This window comes from Stegodyphus dumicola, chromosome 6 (assembly GCF_044657685.1).
Source record: "Stegodyphus dumicola isolate Sdum_Otavi_A_Nest chromosome 6, ASM4465768v1".
In the NCBI taxonomy this organism is placed as follows: domain Eukaryota; kingdom Metazoa; phylum Arthropoda; class Arachnida; order Araneae; family Eresidae; genus Stegodyphus; species Stegodyphus dumicola.
Genome location: NC_140773.1, coordinates 180,171,424 through 180,194,844, shown reverse-complemented (window position 1 = coordinate 180,194,844; position 23,421 = coordinate 180,171,424). Strand labels below are relative to the sequence as shown.

Sequence of the window (23,421 nt, the reverse complement as noted above, 5' to 3'; positions counted from 1 at the left end):
AAGAATTCTCAAAATTGATGCAATTCTTGGGAAGCGAGTAGGAAAAGGAGCTATTATTGATCGAGCAACGCGATGGAGAAGTACATATTTGATGATATGGTGGTTGTTAGAATTAAGAACTTTTTCAGAAGATGTAAATAACTCTGTTTCACTAACAGAAAGACTGTGGAACGATCTTGCAGGATCTTCTTTCAGCACCGTATATAACCACAAGAAAGCTACAATCTGAAGAAGGCAAGAATGTTAGAAGACAAAGAAAACCCTAATGTTTCACAACAGAAAGACTGTGGGATGATCTTTCGAAGAATTAACAGGAGGCGAGAATGGAAGAATGTGATGTTTGTTCTTTCTGAAATGGAGGGTTTATTGCAGAAGGAATCATTTCTTCAATGAAAAAAAGAGAAACTAGTTTGCTAGACAGTAAAATCTTGCTGGGTTCAATATATGTAGATTCAAAATGCAGAATTTTGTTGGATGACGAACAAATTAAAAAAGGCAAAGAAAGCCATGTGTGAACTTTGATTAAGAATAAAATTATTTTCAGAACAACTGCAGTATTCAAATCAGGACAGTCAAACTGCAGACATTGCAACTGAGTCTTTATCATCCTCTTCCACTGATGAATTAGATTTTTAGAAATATTTGGATAATATTGAAAAGGCTAAGGCAAAGCAAATGAAAATAAAGAACTAAGAGCCTTTAGATCTAAAAATGAAAAAATATAAACAAGATTTATACATCGCCTTTGAAGAAATAGAGAAATATGGTTGCTCTTGCAAGACACCTCTTTTAGAACTTATAAAAATCTATCCTGAAAAGTTAAAGGAAATAACCCTAACAGTAACAATTCTTCGTCAAGTCAAGTGTGGAATGACTCTTCTCAGTTCCGAAGTTTATCAAATTGGATCTGTAGTCCTCTAACAAAGAAAATCTTAATTCAGAAGTCAAACAACACAAATCAGCGTTACATTTTCAAATTTTCTCAGTACTAGTTTCAATGGTTTAACGGAACCATCATCCTCAGCTTCAAAAACGAAAATGAACGAGATAAGGTATAATGATTAGACAAACAAAAGTTAGCTTCATTTTATTCCTATGTTTTCCGTGCTCTTCAAGTTTGCTCCTCCAAACTATCCCTTGATGAAGAACTAAATTATTTAAAAGCAATAGCCATTGACTGGAGCTTTTCACCCAACATTATTAATCAAGCAGTTAAAAAATTCTCATCACAATACACCAAAAGGCTTAATTTACATTGGCCAAACTAAGAGAGACGTAAAATTTCCTGTTAAAGAACATGAGGCATATGTTAGAAAAAAGGAAACAGAAGTCTTCTGTTGCCCAACATTGTTGGTCCGAAAATCACACTTTCAATTTTTCTGCTGCCAAAATTATTCAAAAAACTTCTTCCATTGCTGAACTGGATTTTCTAGAGGCATTTCACATTCAAAAAAGTCTTTCTGGTCTAATTAACGACCCTAATTCCAATCCATCTTTGCCTTCAGCCTTTAAAGAAATTATATTTTAGTTCTGGTTTCATCAACAGATGGTGCCAGTGTCTTGTATCCTGTCCAGGCTTTTTTATCTTATCTAATCATTATACCTTATCTCGTTCATTTGCATTTTTGCAGCTGAGGTTAGGTTAAACCATCGAAACTAGTCCTGTGAAAATTTGAAAATATAACGCGGATTTTTGTTGTTTGACTTCTGAATTAATATTTGTTCAGTGTGTTATTGTATCTTAATTTAAGAAGATCTTGCCAAACTTGTACTGTTTCTTAGAAATTACTAATGCCATTTTTTCCATTTCATAATAAATGCTAATTAATACTTGTATAAAAAATTTGCTGTGCATCAATTGTTTCTGTAGCATATATTAATTTTTTATATTATATTTTATATTTTTATATTAAAAAAATAAGCTGTAACCCATGTTTATATGCTTACATATATATGAGGGAGTCGGAGTCTTAAAATTCCAAGAGTCAGAGTTAGTCGTATTCCCTACCGACGCTGGTAATCATTATAAGTGTCCTGTTTGTATGAACGAAATGTGTATGGTCGAATGTAAAGATCATTCAGATGGCTTTGTCGCAAGAAAGATTCATGCAAGAAATGCCACCGACAGTCTGCCACTATGGAGGATATTTTTTACTCTTATTTTTCTGAATTTATGTGGTGACGGCAGTATGCATATTCTAGTTCAGATAATTTTAGAAAGTTTTTAGATGCTGTTATGGAATTTTGTGTTCCATATACCGAAAATAGAAATTTCTAAATATGGTAAGTCGATATTTCCTTTTTGTAGTGTGTATATAGACTACAAAACATACTCCTTTTTGTAGTGTGTATATGTATTTGTACATGTATAGTAGAAAGTATGAAATCCAGACTCGTCGGGACTTCAGCGATTCAGGATTTGGGATTTTTTCGGATAGTAGATCATCAGTTTAAATCTAGTAAAATGGCATGTAGAAATTACAAAATTAAAAATATGAAATCGTCATTTTTGAGATAATGAAGTATTTATGATCTAGAGGGTATCAAAATTTACCAAAAAAAAAAAAAAAAAAAAGCTTAATACTGTACAAAGTCCGTTATCCGGACTCGTCGGGACTTCGGCGATTCCAAATTAGGGGTTTCTCTGGATTATAGATCATCAGTTTAAATATGGTAAGATGGCATGCAGAAATTATAAAAGGGTATCAAAATATACAAAAAAAAACAAAAAAAAAAAAGCTTAATATTTATTTGTTTACTTTATTAAACATTTCTTTCAATGTAAATTGTTTAAGTTGCTTCGTTTTTTATGCTAATACTTACTCTTTAATTCTATAAACAGACATAATTTCTTGTTCAGTTACGAAGTTCCACTGTTCAAGTCCTCTAATTGCTGTGTCGAGAATACCGACTAACTTGTCAGTCGAAGTTTTTTCGTTTTCAATAACGTTCTCTGTTACTTTCTTCACTGTCGAAAGCGCACATGGGTAACTGCTTTACTGGCTTTACGCGCATAAGTAGCGGACATGCGCATCAAACGCGCATGCATAAGTTTGTGGCTTTCAGGGCCAGATTATAGATCATTCCGGCTAATGAACGTCTGGATTACGGACTTTGTGCTGTATTTATTTGTTTACCGTATTAAACATTTCTTTCAATGTAAGTTGTTTAAGTTGCTTCAATTTTTTTTTTTTTTTTTTTTTTTTTTTTTTTTTTTTGTGCTAATACCTTTCTCTTTAATTCTTTAGACAGACATAATTTCTTGTTCAGTTGCAAGTCCTGTACCTGCTGTTTTGAGAATTCAGACTAACTTGTCAATCAAAATTTTTTCATTTTCAGTAACTTCTCTGTCGCTTTCTTCACTATCGGTAGCGGTATTTTTTCGAGCTAGAACCATACTACAGATTCCGCCATTCAGTAATTGATTGATGATTGAGAAGCATTGTCATCACAATGAAAAATTTCTTTTATATCATCTTCATTTATTACCGCTTCTCCACATTTCTTTACAAAATCGTGAATTAGAAAATTTCACCTTTGTTTTGCGATATCCGAAAACCTTTAAAATTAGCAGCTATCATCATCAAATGTAGCTATCCTTCACTATACATATTTGGCTATGCATCATGAGCTTGGCAACTAACGATAATTTATTCCATTAAATTTTATCATGTTTCTATCGCACACTGAGACAATTAAGCCTGAATTGTATTAGTTTAGTTATTTATTATACTTATATCTATTTCATGTCTATTTCTATTTAATTATTTATTGTACTTATGTCTATTGTTGTTAAATGGGGCACCATTAAGGCTTATCAGAGCTCTGAATAAATAAATTCCCACATATACTTAAGCCTTATTATGTACCAGCGCTAGATATCTTATCGCCTGATGCAGTCGCTGTGGGTCCTAAGTTCTGCGACTCCGTGCAGCCATACAAGCCCTGGCGCTGGTTCTGGGTTTATGTGAATAACAAATCAGTTATTTTTAATTCAAATAGCCCTAAATGTAAACTTTGGGTCTATGAGTATCGTCAACAAAATCTATTTTTAGCATATGGAAAGAAGTTTTGGGTAAATTTTTCCTCGTCATCATTTTTAGCGCATTTAACTTAAATCTGGAATCATTGCCAAGCGTAAAGTCAACATAAAAGATTACCATACTCCTTTATTATTCAATTACTAACATAAAAAATATTGTTTAGACATTCCTACATGAGTCATTACTCAAGTTGTCATGTTTTCATAAACATGCTGTGATGAAAGGAAAGTATAATAAATAATGATTCACCAGGTTGGTGTCAGATCAATAATATGTCTATGTGGAATGTTTGGGTTTAAGATGTGTGCCAAAAAGCAGATACGCAGCAACGGAGCCAAATTACTGTTTGTACAAATTTATGCTAAGATTCTTGTTTCTTGAATAACAAGGTATTTTGGTTGATATTTACATTATGGTAACTTGGCGTTTTTTTGACGAAAATTTGGCGACCAACTCTCCTACAGCAACCCTCTATTTTTTTTTTCCCGCCGCCATTTTGTCTTCACGAAGTAAAGACATGTTTCTTTTCTTTTTATCTACTGAACACTTCTTCCAACAATCTACTAGCCGAATTACACTTATGCTAGAAATTTTATCTAACAAAACTGCTTAATCATGACAAGTATTCACTGCAAAATTGGGAAAAAGTGCACAATACCATACTCCTTACGCGTTTTTCAAAATAACACACACACATAAACCATGTACACGCCGACTTATTTTTACTTAAAAAAACATCCCAGAATTACACAAAAATGGCATTGCGCACGCTCTTCACTATATCCATGTGCACTGCTTTTTTCTCATAAATTAGAAAAATTTCACGAAAATACATGACAATTTTCTGAATCTTTAAACCCGGTAAAAAGAACATATATGAAATTACCTGATGGCGAAAAAGTTTATACCCTTTTCAAATATGAACATTTCCACATATAAAATAAATAAAATATCCAAAAACTTTTACCTCTAAATCATCTATTATATTATACATGTCACCAACGAATTCATACCGCAAGCATTACAAATACTTAGTGTCAAATATTTAAATTATTTCCATGCACATTTACTTCAACTTAAACGTATACCAAATTCCTACAAACATAAAATTCACAAAATAACTATCATTTAATTAAAATATCACTAAACCATGTACACGTCGACTTATTTTTACTTAAAAAAACATCCCAGAATTGCACAAAAATGGTATTGCGCACACTCTTCACTATATCCATGTACACTGCTTTTTTCTCATAAATTAGAAAAATTTCACGAAAATGCATAACAATTTTCTGAATCTTCAAACCCGGTAAAAAGAACATATATGAAATTACCTAATCGCGAAAAAGTATATACCCTTTCCAAATATGAACATTTCCCCGTATAAAATAAATAAAATATCCAAAAACTTTTACCTCTACATTATCTATTATATTACAAACGTCACTAACTAATTCATACCTTTACTTCATTACAAATGGTTACAAATACTTAGTGTCAAATATTTAAATTATTTCCATGCACGTTTACGCAAATTACTTTACTTCCACCTTACATTTAGAACAATGCATAAAAATAATATCCTCAAATAATTAAAAATACTAACTTACCTATTCTTCTTCAGAATCTTGATTACGTGTTCGATAAACTTTTCTTATTTCTGTTTCAGGATCTTTAAAATCATACTTATAGTTCACACCAAGGTACCAGGTAAAATAAATAACTTAATAAAATATCTTTACTTCTATCTCGCACAACCTTAAAGAAACACTTATTACTACCCCTTTCAATCCCACCAAATACCCATTTCGAATTCACTTTAGTTAGGGCCATGGGATCCAAAAATTAACGAACACTGTTTCACACAACACAGAATAAAGCCAAATACAAAATTTCCAGATTTTTTCTCGATTTCCCCCCTTTTCCGATTAAAGAACCGTAATTCGTCCATTAATATCACATGACATATCCCATGATCTCTCATTACCCTCACACAAAATAATGCGTAATCGGAACTGAGTACTGCTCACATTATTACCAAAGTCCCAGGTAGTAACCTTTATCGCCTCCAAAATGTCACCAAACTACCAGTTACCATATTCTAAAGATCAGCCGGTATTTTATTTAGTGTCGAAGTGAAATTAAGAATCGGGACTCTCCAGATGTTTTATTATGCGTGGAAGGGGGAATCAGATAGATGCGCATGTGTAAAGCCTAGGAGAAAAGCGTTGTTCGTGGTTTTGAGGTGTGGATTTTAGATCATTTTGGACTTTGTACTGTATTTCCTTTTTTATCTTATTTAATTGTGTGATTTAAAATGCAGTTTATTGAGCTTCGATTGGCTACAAATGTTGCTCAATTTTGGTGATGAGTAACTTTGTTTTAACATTATGGTATCATTCTCCTGATTTTTTTTTTTTTTAAAGTGAAAATAAATTGATGTGTACAAGGGAGTGCGCAATGCCAAGTTTGTGCAATTCTCTGTTTTTTTTAACCCTTTGGCATGCGGTAGTCGCACCCTGAAACATCAATTTTCGAATTTTTTTCTCCTCTTCGTTCCAAAATTTTTGAGTGAAAATCAATTGACAACTGATCTTTTACCTCTAAATAACACAAAATGACTGCAGAATCATGCATGTTTTAGGTATTAGTACACTCAAAAGTTGTTAATTCGGACACCCATAATCCGGAATGATCTATAATCCGGACCTCAAAGCTTCGAACTTTCTGCGCATGTGTCGCGTTGAAGCATGCACGTAAGGTCTTTACGGCTGAGAACATGCTTGTGCGCATGTGCAAAATACGTTTACGAGTGCGTGTTTAATGTATAACGGAGGGTATAAGCTAAGCTAAAGTTATTTAATTATCTATTTCAGTTAATGTTGCGGATTGCGTTGTTCCTTAATCTTCGAATTGGATCCGGCTTATTATTTTTTGCAGACTGTTAGAGCAATTTTATAAAAGTAAGCTTAAACTTTCGATTATGTCAAATAGAATTTCTGATATATATTTATTAATATGTAAATGATCTACAAAGTGAAAGTATGTTTCGAAGTTCATTAAACAAAAAGTGGAATTGCTACAAAAAAATGGGTAAAGGCGTATCCTTTGTTTATCTAAACTTTAACGTTTGTTTATCTAAACTTTGTTTATCTTTAACGCCAGGGCGCAGCGCAATGAATTGGAAGTTGATCTGTCAGCACTATCCTTATCTTCAGGGCAGATGTTTTTATTTTATTTGGCTTATAATTCCTTATTAAATGTAGTATTTCATCTCGATGTACTCCATCTTTGATATGATTTAAATCAAATTCCTCGTCATTATAATTCGCTTCCTATAGCGAAGAAAGTGACAGAGGTTATTGAAAATGAAAAAATTTCAATTGACAAATTAGTCGGTATTCTTGACACTGCAATTATAGGACTTGAATAGTGGAACTTTGTAACTGAACAAGAAATTATGTCTGTTTAAAAAATTAAAGAGAATGTATTATCACATAAAAAACAAAGCAACTTAAACAACTTACATTGAAAGAAATGTTTAATAAAGTAAACAAATAAATATTAAGCCTTTTTTTTTTTTTTTTTTTTTTTTTTTTTGTAAATTTTGATAGCCTTTAGATCATAATTGTTCTTTATTTCATAAATTACGGTTTCATATTTTTAATTTTATAATTTCTGCATGCCATCTTACCAGATTTAAACAGATGATCTATAATCCGGAAAAATCGATAATCCGGAATCGCCGAAGTCCCGACGAGTCCGGATTAACGACTTTTGACTGTACTTCAAATCGGATGCCTTTTAAAATTCGTTTTCAATGAGACAAAATAACTTCCTTTTATTAATGTAAAAAACTTTAAATTTCAAAAGTTATTCATCGCACATCATGATTTCTATCATAAACAATAACAAATAGCTTTAATTAAACTGCATATATAAAAAAAAAACCTCTATATGTATGGCATTTGCTTTGTGGTTTCAGGGCACGACCATCGCACTACTAGAGTATTGTGTCACAATGCTCTAGAAGCTCATTGGTCGCGCCTTGAAACCACTGCTGTTCACAATCGCATTTGCTTGCTTCTCAAATAGGAATGTTTATTTTTACCTGGATATAGATAAGGGGTTTTGAAACCACAGAGTTATTTTATCACTAAACAATACATGCACCTGCCCAGTAAAAAGGTCTTTCTTTTCCAGAGACTTTTCTCTAACGTCAACACACTTGCTCCCCAAGCTATTATTGTGATTTTGTAAATTATTTCCTGTGGTTTAAATTTAATGTAAATATACTTTGCTATAATTAAAAATAGAAATTGCGTAAAGTTTTATTTGAATAAAAAATATTTTCTGAATATTCTGGGACGAAATACGAATAAAATAAGTATGAATGCGAAACAAATGATCTGTACCAAAGCCACAAAGACCAAGCCGCCCCCGATTAACATAAAAAAATCACAAATTTCATGTGCCAGATGAAAAGAAACTAAATAACGCTGGACATATACCAGTGAAATTTAGATCTAGGCAGTGTACGTTGTAGCACAAGGAAGAAACCTCATAGAAGATACATGTGAGAAACATACAGTGTGGGTCTATGCATGCACCAAAAAGACAAAACATGGTTTGAACAGTGTCACAAAAAATATTTGCTCTTTGAAATTAAAAAAAAAAAAAAAAAAAAAAAAAAAACACTGAGTCTTTTTTTTTTTTTTTTTTATCCTTATTTTACTGAGTTTTTTAATCCATTTAGCCAAACGTCCTTTTTATGTAGGTTCTTATATTTTCACTGTTATAGAAAAATTACATAAATGTTTTTTTTTAATTTTTTCTGACGATTTATTTTGTAAAATAATGTAACAAAATTATATATTATCAATTCATACATAAATTTTTTTCAAATTCGTAAATTCCATAATTTATATTGGAAATGCGCACAGAGAAAGGTAAGTTTTTTATTCCTATTATCTAGGTAAGTTTCAAATTCCTAGGCGTGCGGTGGTTTCACAGTGCGACCACCACCCACAGAACAATGGGCAAGAGTAGATTTTTTTTTTAATTCATATATTATTTGTCTCTAGGATCATAATATTAAATTTCTAGAGATTTTAGTAAAAAAATTATAAAAATAATATCGTGCACGTCAAAGGGTTAAGCGAAAATAGATGGATGTGTACATGGATGAGTTTATTGACTTGTTATTTTGGTTTGTTTAGCTGAAATTGTGCTTTGCTGGACAGTCGCCAATTTTCATGAATGGGCATCCTGAAATATTTTTTTACTGTGTTCATTGTTTATTTACTCTTAAAATAGACTAGAAATGCCAAACTGAATGCATGGGAATGAATCTAATACTAAAGGTCTGCAATTAGTTTAGAAGAAAATTCTGCAGCTCCAGGAAATGTCATGAACTCATTGCTGACTAACTTTTTGCCAAGCTAATATGCAAAAGGCATTTTCAAAATGGCAGAGTACTAAGAATTCCATACAAGAGCATTCAATAAATTTTTTTAAGCAAGAAACATTGGTAATAAAACACGTAACTCCCCCCCCTTTTTTTTTTCTTTGAGAAATCTTTTTATGTCTGTTGTTCTCCCAACATACATAATGATCTTTTTTTTACTTAAAAAAAATCAGAGAATTGTACAAATCCAGCATTCCTGCAGCTTCCACATTCTGTATCTGCCAAAATAGCTGTATAGTCTAAATTTGAGATGCAATACAGAAAGATACGTACATTTTTGCCATTTTCATATCATTGCAAAACTTTTTTAAAAAATTTTATGTAAATGTAACTATTTAATGTAAAACCTAATCAAATTTAGAAAAATCTTACGAAAGAATTCCATTCGTTTGTGTTCCGAGTATTGAAAACGACAGAGAAAAAAGCAAAATACTATAGTGAGAAATTTCTTAAATCAAAAAGTTTACCTTTAAACTGAAAATCCAATGAAGTAAGATGTAGTTGAAAAACTTATTGAAAACACATAAAAAGTAATCAAGAACTTCCATCACTCTCATTAGTCTAGTCTAAATATTTGATGCTATACAGAATTGCTTGTACAGGTTTGCCATCTTGGCTTCATTGTTCAAACTAAAAAAAACCTTGGCAAGAAATTTTTTATTATTTTTATAACTTATATCCAAGTAAATATTGCACAATGATCATTCATTTATAAAGTAATACTGTGTAAATAACATATATATTTATTTATATGCATATAATAATAATAAATATTGCTGTTTCTTATGAATTATGTTTAAGAAATTTGCCGTGTTGACTTAAGTAACTTTCAACTTACAAAAAGGTTTTATTCATTTAATTTGGAAAATTATTATATCAATTTTAAGAACTGGCTTTTTTGGGGGGACAGGGGGTTTAATGACCTGAAGCATTCATTAGAAGGTAATCTGAACCCATTATTCATTTTTAACAAGGCATCTCTGTGACGCTGCCCAAATGTGTCATAGAATGTTGATTGATATTGCACCCATGTGGGTAGTGAAAAATGACTCAAATATCCAAATATATACAGGAATCGAACCAAAACTGTCATTTACCAGACTCTTCTAACTGTAGCATTTAGGGATTATTATGTACTTTTTAACAGATAGACTGATTTACTGGATTGTAGTTGTGTATTTTTGTACTCTAATATGATATGTTTTTCACTATTTTCCAGTGTATTTTGCCAAGTTGATGCTGAATGTTACATACTTTCAAAACTGTAAATTATGTTCAATGTTATGAATTGTAATTGTTTCTATAAAAATATATATTTAAATTACACTTGCATTATAAAATTATTTAAATTTTTTAGGTTCAAATATACAGTACCACAAGCAACTCTTTACAATCAACTTTATCACGGTTTAAAAAAACTGCATATGGTGGTGTTTTTCGAAAGGATGGAAAGCTTTTGCTGGCAGGTAGTGATGATAATTTTGTACGTCTGTTTGAAGTGAAGTCCGGCAGATTGTTGCGTGTCTTCAAAGGACATAAGGCGTAAGATTTCTGTTTTTATAGTTGTAATATATTTTGCATAGTTAAATCTAATAACTTAAGTCAGAGAACTAGGAATCTATTTTGCAGCTGTTCCATTTGACCATTGCATTTATTTTCTGTGATACATGATTTATCCTGGAATTACATTGAAATAATAAATTAATCAAAACCAAAGTAAAAAATTATAAATGTTGGTGATTAAAGGGCACATGTAAAATTACATTAATAAGTAAAATAATGTTGGAACACAAGCTAACCTACTTAAAAACAGCATTGAAGTGGGGGGGGGAATTTCTGGTGACTGATCTGCTTCATCAAATAGAATTCAAATGACTCTTTCGCATTTTTTCATTTTATTGCTTTACTCTCTTTGCATTTGTGTAGTGTTGCTGTACTTTTTAGAATGTTCATTCAGATATACAGGAGATTGAAAAATAGTTCTCTATTTTAACATAACCATGTGGTGATTTCAGTAGCTTCTCTGATTTTAAGGACACTTTTATGCAAAGGTTTTTGATTTTGTTCCAGTATGTAACAGAGTGTGACTGTTCTACAGCAGTGCTATTTAAACTTTTTGGCAGTTTGGAAAATCCCATCTCACACAAATAAGACGAGGCAATGATAATAATACCTTTAGAGCTGCATCAAACAATTTTAAATATTCATTTCAAACTTTAAGACTAAAAATTGCTCAAGTTCTTTGAAAACAAATTTTAACTCTGCATCAGTTGATGACGCAGTTAGCTTCTTCCTTTAATGAAATGGTAAATTTTTAGATAATGCATATTGAAAGGTATTTCAGATCCATGCAGAGTCTGAAAAATCTTCTGGAAAATAAGTGTTAAAGTTATATTTAAGCTCTGTCATGTGAGCTGTTATGTCTTTAGAAACTCGTTAAATAACTTTTATTTTCTATAACAAAACTTCCTAAAAGGGGAAATGCTGCAAAATCAATCTCCTTGCAGTATGAGTACCAGTTTTCTTTGTAAAGGCTTTCGTTTTATCATTAGCTATAACTATATTTTATTGTTCTTCTTGAAAACTTAAATTTGTTCAGTTTGAGAAAAATATCATTTAAGTAAGTAAGCCTATATAGCCATTCTTCATTGACTAAAAAATGTAATTTTTTGTTGTTGTTATTGTTATTATCATTTAAAAAAAATAAACACTTCACCTGTAAGTTCAGATTATTTCACACACAAGCTCACAAACTAACCCACCTCTGTACGTGAAAGAAGCTTCTGATGCTCACTGACCATTTTTCTGCTTATTTACGAGAAATTCCTTGAGTTCAGTGGGATGCACCTTTATAAAATTTATTATTTTAACTCAAATATATACAACAAATTTAAAATTCAGTAGCAGTTTTTCAATACAAGTCTTCTGTATGAATCATACAATGAACCCATGTTAGCTCCTAACCAACCTCTGTGTTAGCTCCATTACTGCACACTGCCATGCAATTTTCCCAAGAAATATTTTCTATGCTGCAAGAATTTACCAATTTAAAAATTTGGGGGGGGATTAGATGATTATTAAACACCAATTTGTAAGGAATAACTTATTTTAATAAGGCAGAATATATACATAATTTTAGAATGACATTAATCACACCGATGACCAGAGCAAACTTTCAAAACAAAAGAATTCCTTTTTGTAGTCCTGCAGATATAAGATTCTTATCACACATGCACTAGAAGGAGAAATCGAGACATGATGTCAGTGTTGGACAAATATGGGGGGAAAGGTAAAACCCCACACTATCGCTATTCCTGAAAAATATTGCATTAAAATTTTGTAAAAGAAAAAAAATATTAGTATTGCACAAATCGTTTTGAAAAGTGAACATGGTGTCCAAAAGGAGTTTGGTAGTTTACTTTTGCAGGAACAAATTCTTCATTTACTGGATAGGCTGATTGCTGTGATGAGGCCTTGTCAGCATCAGGTAAAATATGAGGTGCAGATGGGAAGGTTATGCAGAGCTGAAAAGATGATTTTTCCATGACTGTCTGGAACAAAAGAACGGATTTTACAATTCAAAATGTCACAATATAGTTCTACGAAACTCGCAGCCAGTGTTAACTTCTTTGATTTTAGATTTGATTTTTTTTTTTTTTTTTTTTTTTTTTTTTTTTTTTTTTTTTTGTTGTTGTTGTTGTTGTCTAAAAAAGATTGGAGTACGGTTTCACTTTGCTGCACTTGTTACATAGATTCATAGTTAATTGGAATGACATTAGTAACTATTTTGATGTGAGAAAGAGCATTGGCTGGTCCACTTTCTGTACCACTCACATGTTGAATATCAGTAGTGAACTGACCTATAAAATTCAGTTGAGTAATTTGTCAGAGGGGATTGGAAAAATGCTTTTAGCTTATGACCTGTAAACACTGTAAAATTCATACCTTCAAGCAGATATCTAAAGTACGAGGGCATTTCGAAAAGTAAAGATACAATGGCTCGCATTCCTTAAAAATAAAACATTTATTTAGAAAACGTCAGTTACATCTTATTAACTGGATTATTTATTACTTTTCGACATAATCACCCCCACTATCCAAACATTTGTTAAATCGGTGCACAAGCTTTTTTATCCCACAGTCGTAGAAGGTTGCCGCCTGTTGGAACCCAGCGTGCATACAATTTCCTGTACCTTAACTTGACAGTCACAATTTCATACCTTAACTTGACAGTCACAATTTCATAAAGAGTTGTTATTGACACTTCCGGTATGATCTGATGCAATTCTTTCAATTTGAGACGTCTGTTCCCACGAATTGCTTCCTCTGTTCTCTGAAGAAGGGCATCAGAGATCACAGATAGCTGACCTGTTCTTTGTTCGTCATGAACATCGGTCCTACCTTCAGAGAAATGACGACACCATTTCATTACATTTTTGTTGATTCATAATGTTCCCATAAACAGAGACAATTTCTTTGTGAATATCCACTGGTCACTGACCTCTTGCATGAAGAAAACATGTGACAGAGTGCACTTCGCATTTGGCGGGATTCTGAATTGGCGCAGGCATTTTAAACACGACCTACTCCAACCAGAATCAGTGGTGAAATGCCGCATGACACAGCGAAGAGAAAGCTAACGGTTCAAGGTTAACACCTGTGTTGCCAACTTGCTCACCAAAACTTTTCTTTTCTTTTGGCGTACGGTGTATCTTTACTTTTTGAAATGCCCTCATATTTAATAGTAGCAAATGTCGCCAAAAGTTCTGTGTCATACGTGCTATATTTTTGTTCAATATCACTCAATTTTCTCAAAAAGAATACTAGTGGTTTCTACGTTTGTACATTAAGTTGCTAAATGAAAGCATCTATAGCTTTTTCTCAGGCATTACACAAAAGGGCAGTTTTCTTTTTTGTGTCTGGATGGACTAAATTTATATCTTCTATCAGAAGCTGTTTACATGACTTAAAAGCTGTTTCAGTGTCTATTGACGAAGCTAAGGGTGTTTTGTCATTTTTCTTACAACTTTCCAACATACCATTTAAAGGAAATTGAACTTCAACAGCATGATTTAAGCATCTTCTATAGAAATTAAGAAGTCCCAAGAAACATCTCAGTTCATTAACAGTTTTTGGTTTGGGAAAAATCTTGGATAACTTTAATTGGTAAAAATATATTTAAGGGTGCCCCCTTGCGATTTTTGGTGATTAGCCAGCAAGGCACAATTTCAAGATGGCCGCTACACAAAAGCAAAATAACAAGTCAAAGAATTGCCCAAACTCGGTGTCCATGTACACATTGATCGATTTTCACTTAAAAAAAAATCAGAGAATTGCACAAACTTGGCACTGTGTACTCTCTTGACTTTGTCCATGTACACATCGATCTATTTTCACTTAAAAAATTCAGGAGAATAATTATGTCATATAATGTTAAATCAAAGTTACTCATCACCAATACTGAACAAAATTTGTAGCCAATCGAAGCTCAATAAACTGTATTTTAAATCATACAATGAAATAACAGAGAAAAGGAAATACAGTACAAAGTCTTTAATCCAGAATGATCTATAATCCAGAACTCAAAGCTACAAACTTTCTGCACATACGTAAACGCATTATGCGTTTACGCATGAGCATAATATGTTTACGCATGCGCGTTTAATGTATAACGGATGGTATAAGTTAGGCTAAAATTATCTAATTATCTATTTCAGTTAATATTGCAGATTGCGTTGTTCCTTAATCTTCTAATTGGATCCGGCTTATTATTTTTTGCAGACCGTTGGAGCAATTTTATAAAAGTAAGTTGGAACTTTCGATTATGTCAAATAGAATTTCCATGGCTGGAGCTGCCAAAGGAATTTACAAAGGGAAAAGCATGTTTCGATGTCCATCAAACAAAAAGTGGAATTGCTGCAAAAAATGGATAAAAGCTCCTTTGTTTCTCTAACCATTCCGAAATCTGTTTATCAATTTCACGCTGCTCTGTGCGCAGGCAGGGGGACTTCACAGCGCGCAATGAACTGGAAGTTGATCTGTCAGCACTATCCTTATCTTCAGGGCAGATGTTTTTATTTTATTTGGCTTATAATGTAGTATTTCATCTCGATGTACTCTGTCTTTGATATGATTTAAAATCAAATTCCTCGTCATTATAAATATCACGAATACAAATCAAATAGTTAGTGAAAGCATATTTCGATGTCCATCAAACAAAAAGTGGAATTGCTGCAAAAAATGGATAAAGGCATGAGAAGAAAGTGACAGAGAGGTTAGTGAAAACAAAAAAATTTCGATTGACAAGTTTCTCGGCACAGCAATTACAGGACTTGAACAACAGAACTTTGTAACTAAACAAGAAATTATGTCTGTTTATAGAATTAAAGAGAAAGTATTAGCCCATAAAATGAAGCAACTTAAACAACTTACATTGAAAGAAATGTTTAATAAAGTAAACAAATAAATATTAACCTTTTTTTTTTTTTTTTTTTTTTTTTTTTTTTTTTTTTTTTTTGTAAATTTTGATACCTTTTAGATCATAGTTGCTCTTTATTTCATAAATTACGGTTTCATATTTTTAATTTTATAATTTCTGCATGCCATCTTACCAGATTTAAATTGATGATCTATAATCCGGAAAAACACCTAATTCGGAATCGACAAAGTGCCGACGAGTCCGGAATAAAGACTTTGTACTGTACATGTTATAGCATATATGATATGCACTTCAAAAAGGAAATGTTGACTTACCATATTTAGAATTCTGTGTCTTCAGTCTGTGGCACACAAAATTCTTTAACATCAACCAAAAATTATCTGAACTAGAATATGCATACTGCTGTTACCACATACATTCACAAAAATATCCTCCATAGTTGCAGACTGTTGGTGGCGTTTTTTGCATGAACCTTTCTTGCGACAAACTCGCTCAAAGCCATCTGAACAATTTACATTTGACCATATGTATTTCATTCGTACAAACAGGACACTTTTAATAAATACTAAGTAAACCTTCATTTACACAACAGTCAATTAATGCCTTTTTTCTCTTCTGTTCCAAATTGTACAGAAACTTCAGATTAATCTCATCACATACAGACATTTTACGGTGTATAAGCAGCGTACTTCCTAACTGACATTCAACACAGAAATAAGCCTCACAAATGTTTTCCCATCGGTCAAATTCACTGCAGTCACATCATAATAGGGTTTCCATAGCTTTCAACTACTCATTTTGATGTAAATGAAACAACTTGGTGATAATCCAAGGAGCACCCTAAAATATAGGCTAATCCTTTAATTTTTTTCTGGTAAAGAAATGATTCTATTTTTGTCAGTAATGTGACGTTAATACTTTACGTATACTGAAGCAAATGTGCATTTAGAAAGGTTGACAGTCAAATTATGACTTTTTAATCTCTTAAAAGCTTCTTTGATATGAATGTTCATCAAGGATAAAGCAATCAAAATATCATCTCTATGTGTATGAAACAGAAATTTAAATCTGACAAAATTTGATGTAGTAATCTTTGTGTGGTTTGCCAACCAAATGTAACATGTAACACTCGAATAATCCGAAAGGAGTAAACATGCTATTTTAGGTATTTCCCCTTTATTCATTCGCACCTGGTAATATGTTTTTTGAGATCTAATATTGAAAAAAAAAATCAGTTTTATTGTTTAAATTGGATGTAAAACCATGTAAGTGCCTAGTTGGATAATTATCTGGAATAGTGATTGAATTTAATTTATGGTAGTTGCTACAAGGTCATCAAGACCCATCCAGTTTTTTTTACCATGTGCAGAGGACTACTCCAGCTTTTAGAAGGACTACAAATGCCTTCCTGCACTAAATAAGTGAATTCTCATTTTGCAGCAGCGAGTTTGTCAGGTGCTAAGCATCTAACCTTAGCCACTACTGGAGAACATTTACTTTTGATTATATGTGTAACACCATCAGTATTCTTATCCAGAGATTGTTTTAAAATGTCTTCAAAGAGAGAATCGTATTTTTAATCATTAAATACATGTAATAGTTGTAAAACTGTAATTTTTGATACAGTATCTCTGGATATCTTGCCATCCAATGCAATGTTAGTCATGCTGTCCGTTTTGAGGATTTCAAATTTACAACAATGCTATAATTACTTAAAAAGGATTGTGCCCAAAATTTGCCACTAGATATTAGCAATAGTAAAAGTTTGTGGAAAAATTCAGCTAGACCTATGTCTAAATTTACTAGATGTTTTCCATGTGTATCAATTTTTGTACCATTTGCTGCAATTAAATTGAGCAAAGATGTTGATTTACAATGGTCTTGTGGAGTAAAACCCTTATAACGTACGATATTTGTTGCCGGAACAAAACGTTTGCAGCAAAAGTTCTGAGAAACGCCCTTTGGCGAAATAGGGTTACCATCTTCACTTGGTAAACAGGCTGAAAGCCAAACAAGAATTAGTTATCGCTCAAATTGGCGAAAGTGACGTTTCCTTTCAAGTGACATTCGCTTCTTCGTGTTGTTTTGTATCGCTCACACGCTTTTCATTTTAAATTTTATTGTTAGTTATGGAAGATAATAGAAAGGTGATTGCTATCAAGTTAATCACTTTGATCTCCACTCTGGCACTTCAAGTAACAGATAAACACACTTCTGGTTATAGTAATCAATTACATCAGTAATAGCCAAATTCTGTATACACTAAAAATAGTTTAAAACGTGTGCTGGATAAGTGTATTTATCAGACATTATTTATGTGTATTTTCTGTTGTCTGCATTGCAATGAAAATTTGATGGCTCACTGGAAAATTTGTGACCTGGTGACTACCTTCTGACCTTGACTAACTTTATGGCTCATAATTACTGTTCTGTCCATTCAAACAAACAAACAGACAAAAAAAAAGACCTTTTATGACAAAAGTCTATATGGCTGATATTTACATCCTTACAGCCAGCAGATACTATTTAGCAAAATGAAGATCAAATAAAGCATATGACTACATGAGCAATCAAAACATGTGCGAGTTGTTTACTGTCCCATAGAACACTTGGTAATACACCTAAAACACATTAATTATACCAACTCTAGAAATTAGGTGGTGCACATCATGAGTTTGTTTTATGTGATTACGGCAAAGTGTCGAGGGATATCTGCCTAACAGGAGGGATCCCTTTGTGGAAGATTTTTTAAAACTGGCTCGTATACCAGTTACAAATGGGGCAAACCAAGGAAACGTCATGTAGCCAGCCCGTTCGCGGCATTCTAACCTGAGACAGAGCTACCAGTGTTCAACGACACTTCGGCCACTAGTAGGCCCGTGCACTTAATTGGAAAGTGCAATTCATTATGTAAACAGACATGAAGGTGATAATCAGTTGTCCACTGTTTTAAGTAATCAAATGTTATAAATGCACAGCTGTTACATTTCTTATTATTTATTAGTCGTGTTTTTATTATGTAGATCATACACGTGATATAATTATGAATTAACCCAATAACAAAATGTGTACACTCTTTAGTACTCAAATACTCATCAATTATTTTTCAACTGATTATTACATACCCATAATAATTTGCAAAGAACTGATAACTATAGTTGCTGCCAATTACATAATCGTTATCTGAATTAAAAATAACTTCAAATAAACTTCTTGGCAATGTTCATTTTTGTATTCATACATACATATATATACACATCTAATAAGTCATATATTTACATACAGATAGAGAGATGTGATGGTTTAGAAGTTGTTAATGTATATTTATTAGTATTAATGTAATGAATAAGATTTATATTAATGAATGTATATAGAAATGTTTTTCATCATGCATTATAATAAATCCATAAATTTCCAATGTTTCAATATGTAGCATTTACAATAAAAGTATAGTTTCTAATGTATTTATAATCCAAAAAGTATTTCATTAATAACATAAAAATAATAGACAAATTTAATGAGTATTCTCATTATTACATAAGCTACGCTTTTCTTTTTTTATCTTTTATGCTGTTTAAAATGTGTCACTGATTATGCAATTAACAATTTAAAAGATTTTTTGGCGACGAACAATTTGTAAATAAATCCGTACTGCAAGAACATCGTAAAATACTGTCAGCTCTGAAATTTCCATGATTATATATTTAAAGAATATATACACATTTAAAAAATGACTCAGGCAGCTGTATTACAACAAAATAGCAATAATTAAATCGGCCTCTATTTCCACCATCCAGGACTTCACAGTGAAAGCCATTGCCATATTGAAAGTTACCCATGATCCTTCAGAAGCAGAACTTTCGTCTGATTGGTTGAACGTTGGAGGAACATGTCTCCAGCCGGAACATTTTCAGACAAGTTTTAAAATGTTGCTCGTAGTCGGGACATGTTCCTTTTAGCTAGACGAAACATTTCTCGGAAGCCTGCCGCTTAAAGCCGTACTACTAGAATCTGGTTTTTCGGAATTGTCCTGGGTAAGCACGCGCGTCCATAGAAGTGATAGGGCCATTAGAGCCATGACAGACAATCAGCTCCTGTGTCAACCAAACGTGTGTTCTTAGATTTTTCATATAAAAGGAGGTGACAATTATTTTGGCCTGTGGTGTTCGTTGCCACACATGCTTGGCCTTATAGTTTTCCGATTTAAAAGTACAAGGCTTATTGCATTTTAACAGCTTTTTCGGGAAACTTGGCCTGGTACCAACACATGATGCATTTTCATTTTGCTTATTTGTGGGCAAGCATCTAGAATTAAAACAACCACGAGAGTGAGACCGAACACAAGATTGCAACTGTAAGAATTTATCTATGTTTGTATTTAAATCAGATATTTGTTTCTGAAAATTATGTAAAGCATCACTTGTGTCTGTAGAATTAATTACTTCTGATTTGATTTCCACTACATGAAGCTGGGCAGGACTTGTGATGCCAGAGATTTTTGTCAGTCATAGGTGCTAATTTAAGTTCAATATCAGAAGAGGCCAATATGGGTTGCATTTGGGTTGGAAAGCATTGAAGCCACAGAGATTTTAGTAATTTCGTTCTGACAAGAGGTCTGGAGAAGAATCAATTATGTCACTCGCCTGATTTAAGATGTCAGTCTCTATGTGGTCCAACACTATATGATATTATGTGGCATCGGCAGTTATCCCACTGTTAATGAACTGACTTTCTAAGAGACTCCTAAGAACTGACCTTTGGAGAAACCATATGCTTGGATTTTCTTTCCAGAATGGTGGAACTTTAATTGAAATTTTGTTAATTTCAGGTGCTTGTGTTGAAAAAATAGTAGCACTGTTTATAGACATGTTCAAACTATTAAAAACACATTCAAGTCTGTAGTCATGAGTTTGGTTTTTTAGATGATTATTAAACCCCAGTTTATAAAGAATAAATTCTTTTAATAAAGCAAAATATATACATAGCATTAGAATAACATTAATCACAGCAATGACCAGAGCAAACTTTCAAAACAGACCCAAAGTGTTCTTTTTTGCAGCCCCATAGAGATGAGAGTCTTATCACTCATTTACTAGAATGAGAAATCAGGACATGATATCAGTGTTGAAGAAATGTGGGGGGGGGAAGGTAAAACTCCACAATTTCTTTTCCTGTAGTCCTTTGCAGTTTTCCATAACTTCATTTTTGTATTCATATTTTGCAAAACAATTTAATTGTGCAGTGTTTTGGCGATTGGTGGCTTCATTCAACTCACTTAATGATAACATGACTTTATGATGGCATGACTTTTGACTTAATGATAACTTAGAAAAATTTACTTTTTTAAATTCTGATTTGGCTTTCTGTATTATCTGCCATTTCATATATTCTGTGACCAATTATTGCATCAAAGTAGGGTATTTAGTATATCTGTTAATTTTCCTTTTTGCCAAACATAATGCATGCTATATCCAGGGCTGCTGGAATAATTAATTCTTCAGCAATTGTGCACAGCTTGCCAGTTTTAGCAATACTTGATTCACTAGGTAAGAAGACTCTAATGCTTTTTTTTTTAATACTGATGAAGAAGACATAAAATTTTACTTACATTTTAGATGCCCTATTTTTTCCCTGAAAAAATCAATAGTTTTTATCTTTGGATTCTGGATATTTGGTGTGTAAAAGCCACTGCAGTTTATTTGGTTTCAGTGACAGGTTTGACAATATTGTCGAGCATAGAATGCATCAAACCCTTGGTTTGTCATTTTCAGTATATATGAAACTATACTTTATAAACTCACTGTCAAACTTACAAGCTTGTTTCTGTGCTGTTACTTCTTTATGTCTTGACTCTATAGAGGCGAGACTCCAAACTGATTTAATTGGAGTTAAAAATTAAAAAACTTGAAATCAAAGTGCTCTTCTCATCATTTTTTTTTCCCCCACTGTCTGTTTTTTTCAATTATCCTATCAATTTTTAGCTGCCTATTTATTAGGAAATAAAATTTATAATTTTACATCAAAATAATAATTAAACTCACAGATATACCACACAGTAAGCAGAATCTGCAATCTCATCGCATGTAACATGCATGTTCTTTGAAAACAAATGCAGTGTTACTGTGTGTATCAGAAGAATTGTTCTTGCCATTATGTCTAGTACTAGTCAGTAGCAGTTGTCATAGCAACAAGACAAGTATATTTTAAGTAGGTTTTAGAAAAGTGATTGTTTTGTTGTAATTTTGTTTTTATCAAATGTTGACCACAGGAAAGAGAAAGTCATGTTATCATTAAGTGAGCCAAGACAGCAAACTGAAAAGCAATTCTTCAAGTAGCCCCTAACAAAAATTGGGTTAAGCTCATTTTTGTAGCAACAGACTATCTGTAGAGAACTGTTCTTGTGACAGACAGACAGTGCACAATGTCAGCTGAGGAATATCCAGACCAAACTAAATTTAAGGACAACAGTTTCAAAAAGGTAATCTATCACTTGAGGTAATTGTTCTTAAGATAGTTATGTCTTGACAATTTAATAATATTTCACAATAAATATTTTTTTTTATAATTTAATAAAGCTTTTTTAAAAAATTTTCTGAAAAAAATTGTCTGTAATGTATTCTGTAATATTCAGGTAAATTTATTTACAATTTTTTCATCAAGTTTGTGACACCTAATGTAATTTTTCATGACCCATAGATTGAATACCAATGCTCTACAGTATACTTAACAAATGATAAACTATTTTATTGATATTTTGTGGTATATATTATTATAGGTTATGAAATACTTGATATATTTATATTTGGTTAGCACTAGATGTGTCACTTTTAATGGTTTTGATATGCATGAAGGTAGGACTATTGAAAACATATATGTTGAATAATAATTAAAAGTAATACAAGAACTGTTAAGGTGTTAGGGCTATTTTTCAAAAAAATTATTTGTCATTCCACTAAAAGAAATTTTTAAGGTGTTCACTGTATGTAAAATTGACCCTGAAAACAATTGTCAGATTTGTATAACAAAAAATTTTCACCTGAAGAAAAAGATAATTTAAAGGCTATGTGAAGGTAATCCTTTGACTACAAAATTAAAACAAAATTTTACCCTATTTTCTATCCAAGTGAATAAAATGTCTTAAATAAGGTAAATTTAGCATTTGGGACTTTTTTATAAAATTGTTTTCAAGCCGAAAGCTGGGATACATATGTCCCACACATAGCGATCGACTTACTATAAGTACACCTATTTTATTCTGGAAAACTTTGTTATATGAAATAGATTTACAATGTGTGATACAGGGTAAAGCATTTTTTACATAACCCAACACTACACATTAGGCAACTTGTATTTGTTCTTTTCTGTTTGTTTATTTGTGATAACGAGCACAGCCTCATCTTAATTTTCCAACTATTTAAAGATGATCTATTGAACATTCAAGAGATTCTTAGCAATCTTTGACCCAGCAGTGA

The 23,421-nt window shown here is 32.1% G+C and overlaps 1 protein-coding gene across 1 annotated transcript in view; it reads left to right on the top strand.

The window, feature by feature from the left end:
- Positions 1–23,421, top strand: part of LOC118187392 (U3 small nucleolar RNA-associated protein 15 homolog) — a 50,331-nt gene that overhangs the window by 3,914 nt on the left and 22,996 nt on the right. The window contains exon 3 of the mRNA XM_035357603.2: positions 10,868–11,052. Within this exon, the coding sequence (XP_035213494.1) occupies positions 10,868–11,052 (185 nt within the window). The remainder of the gene's footprint in view (positions 1–10,867; positions 11,053–23,421) is intronic.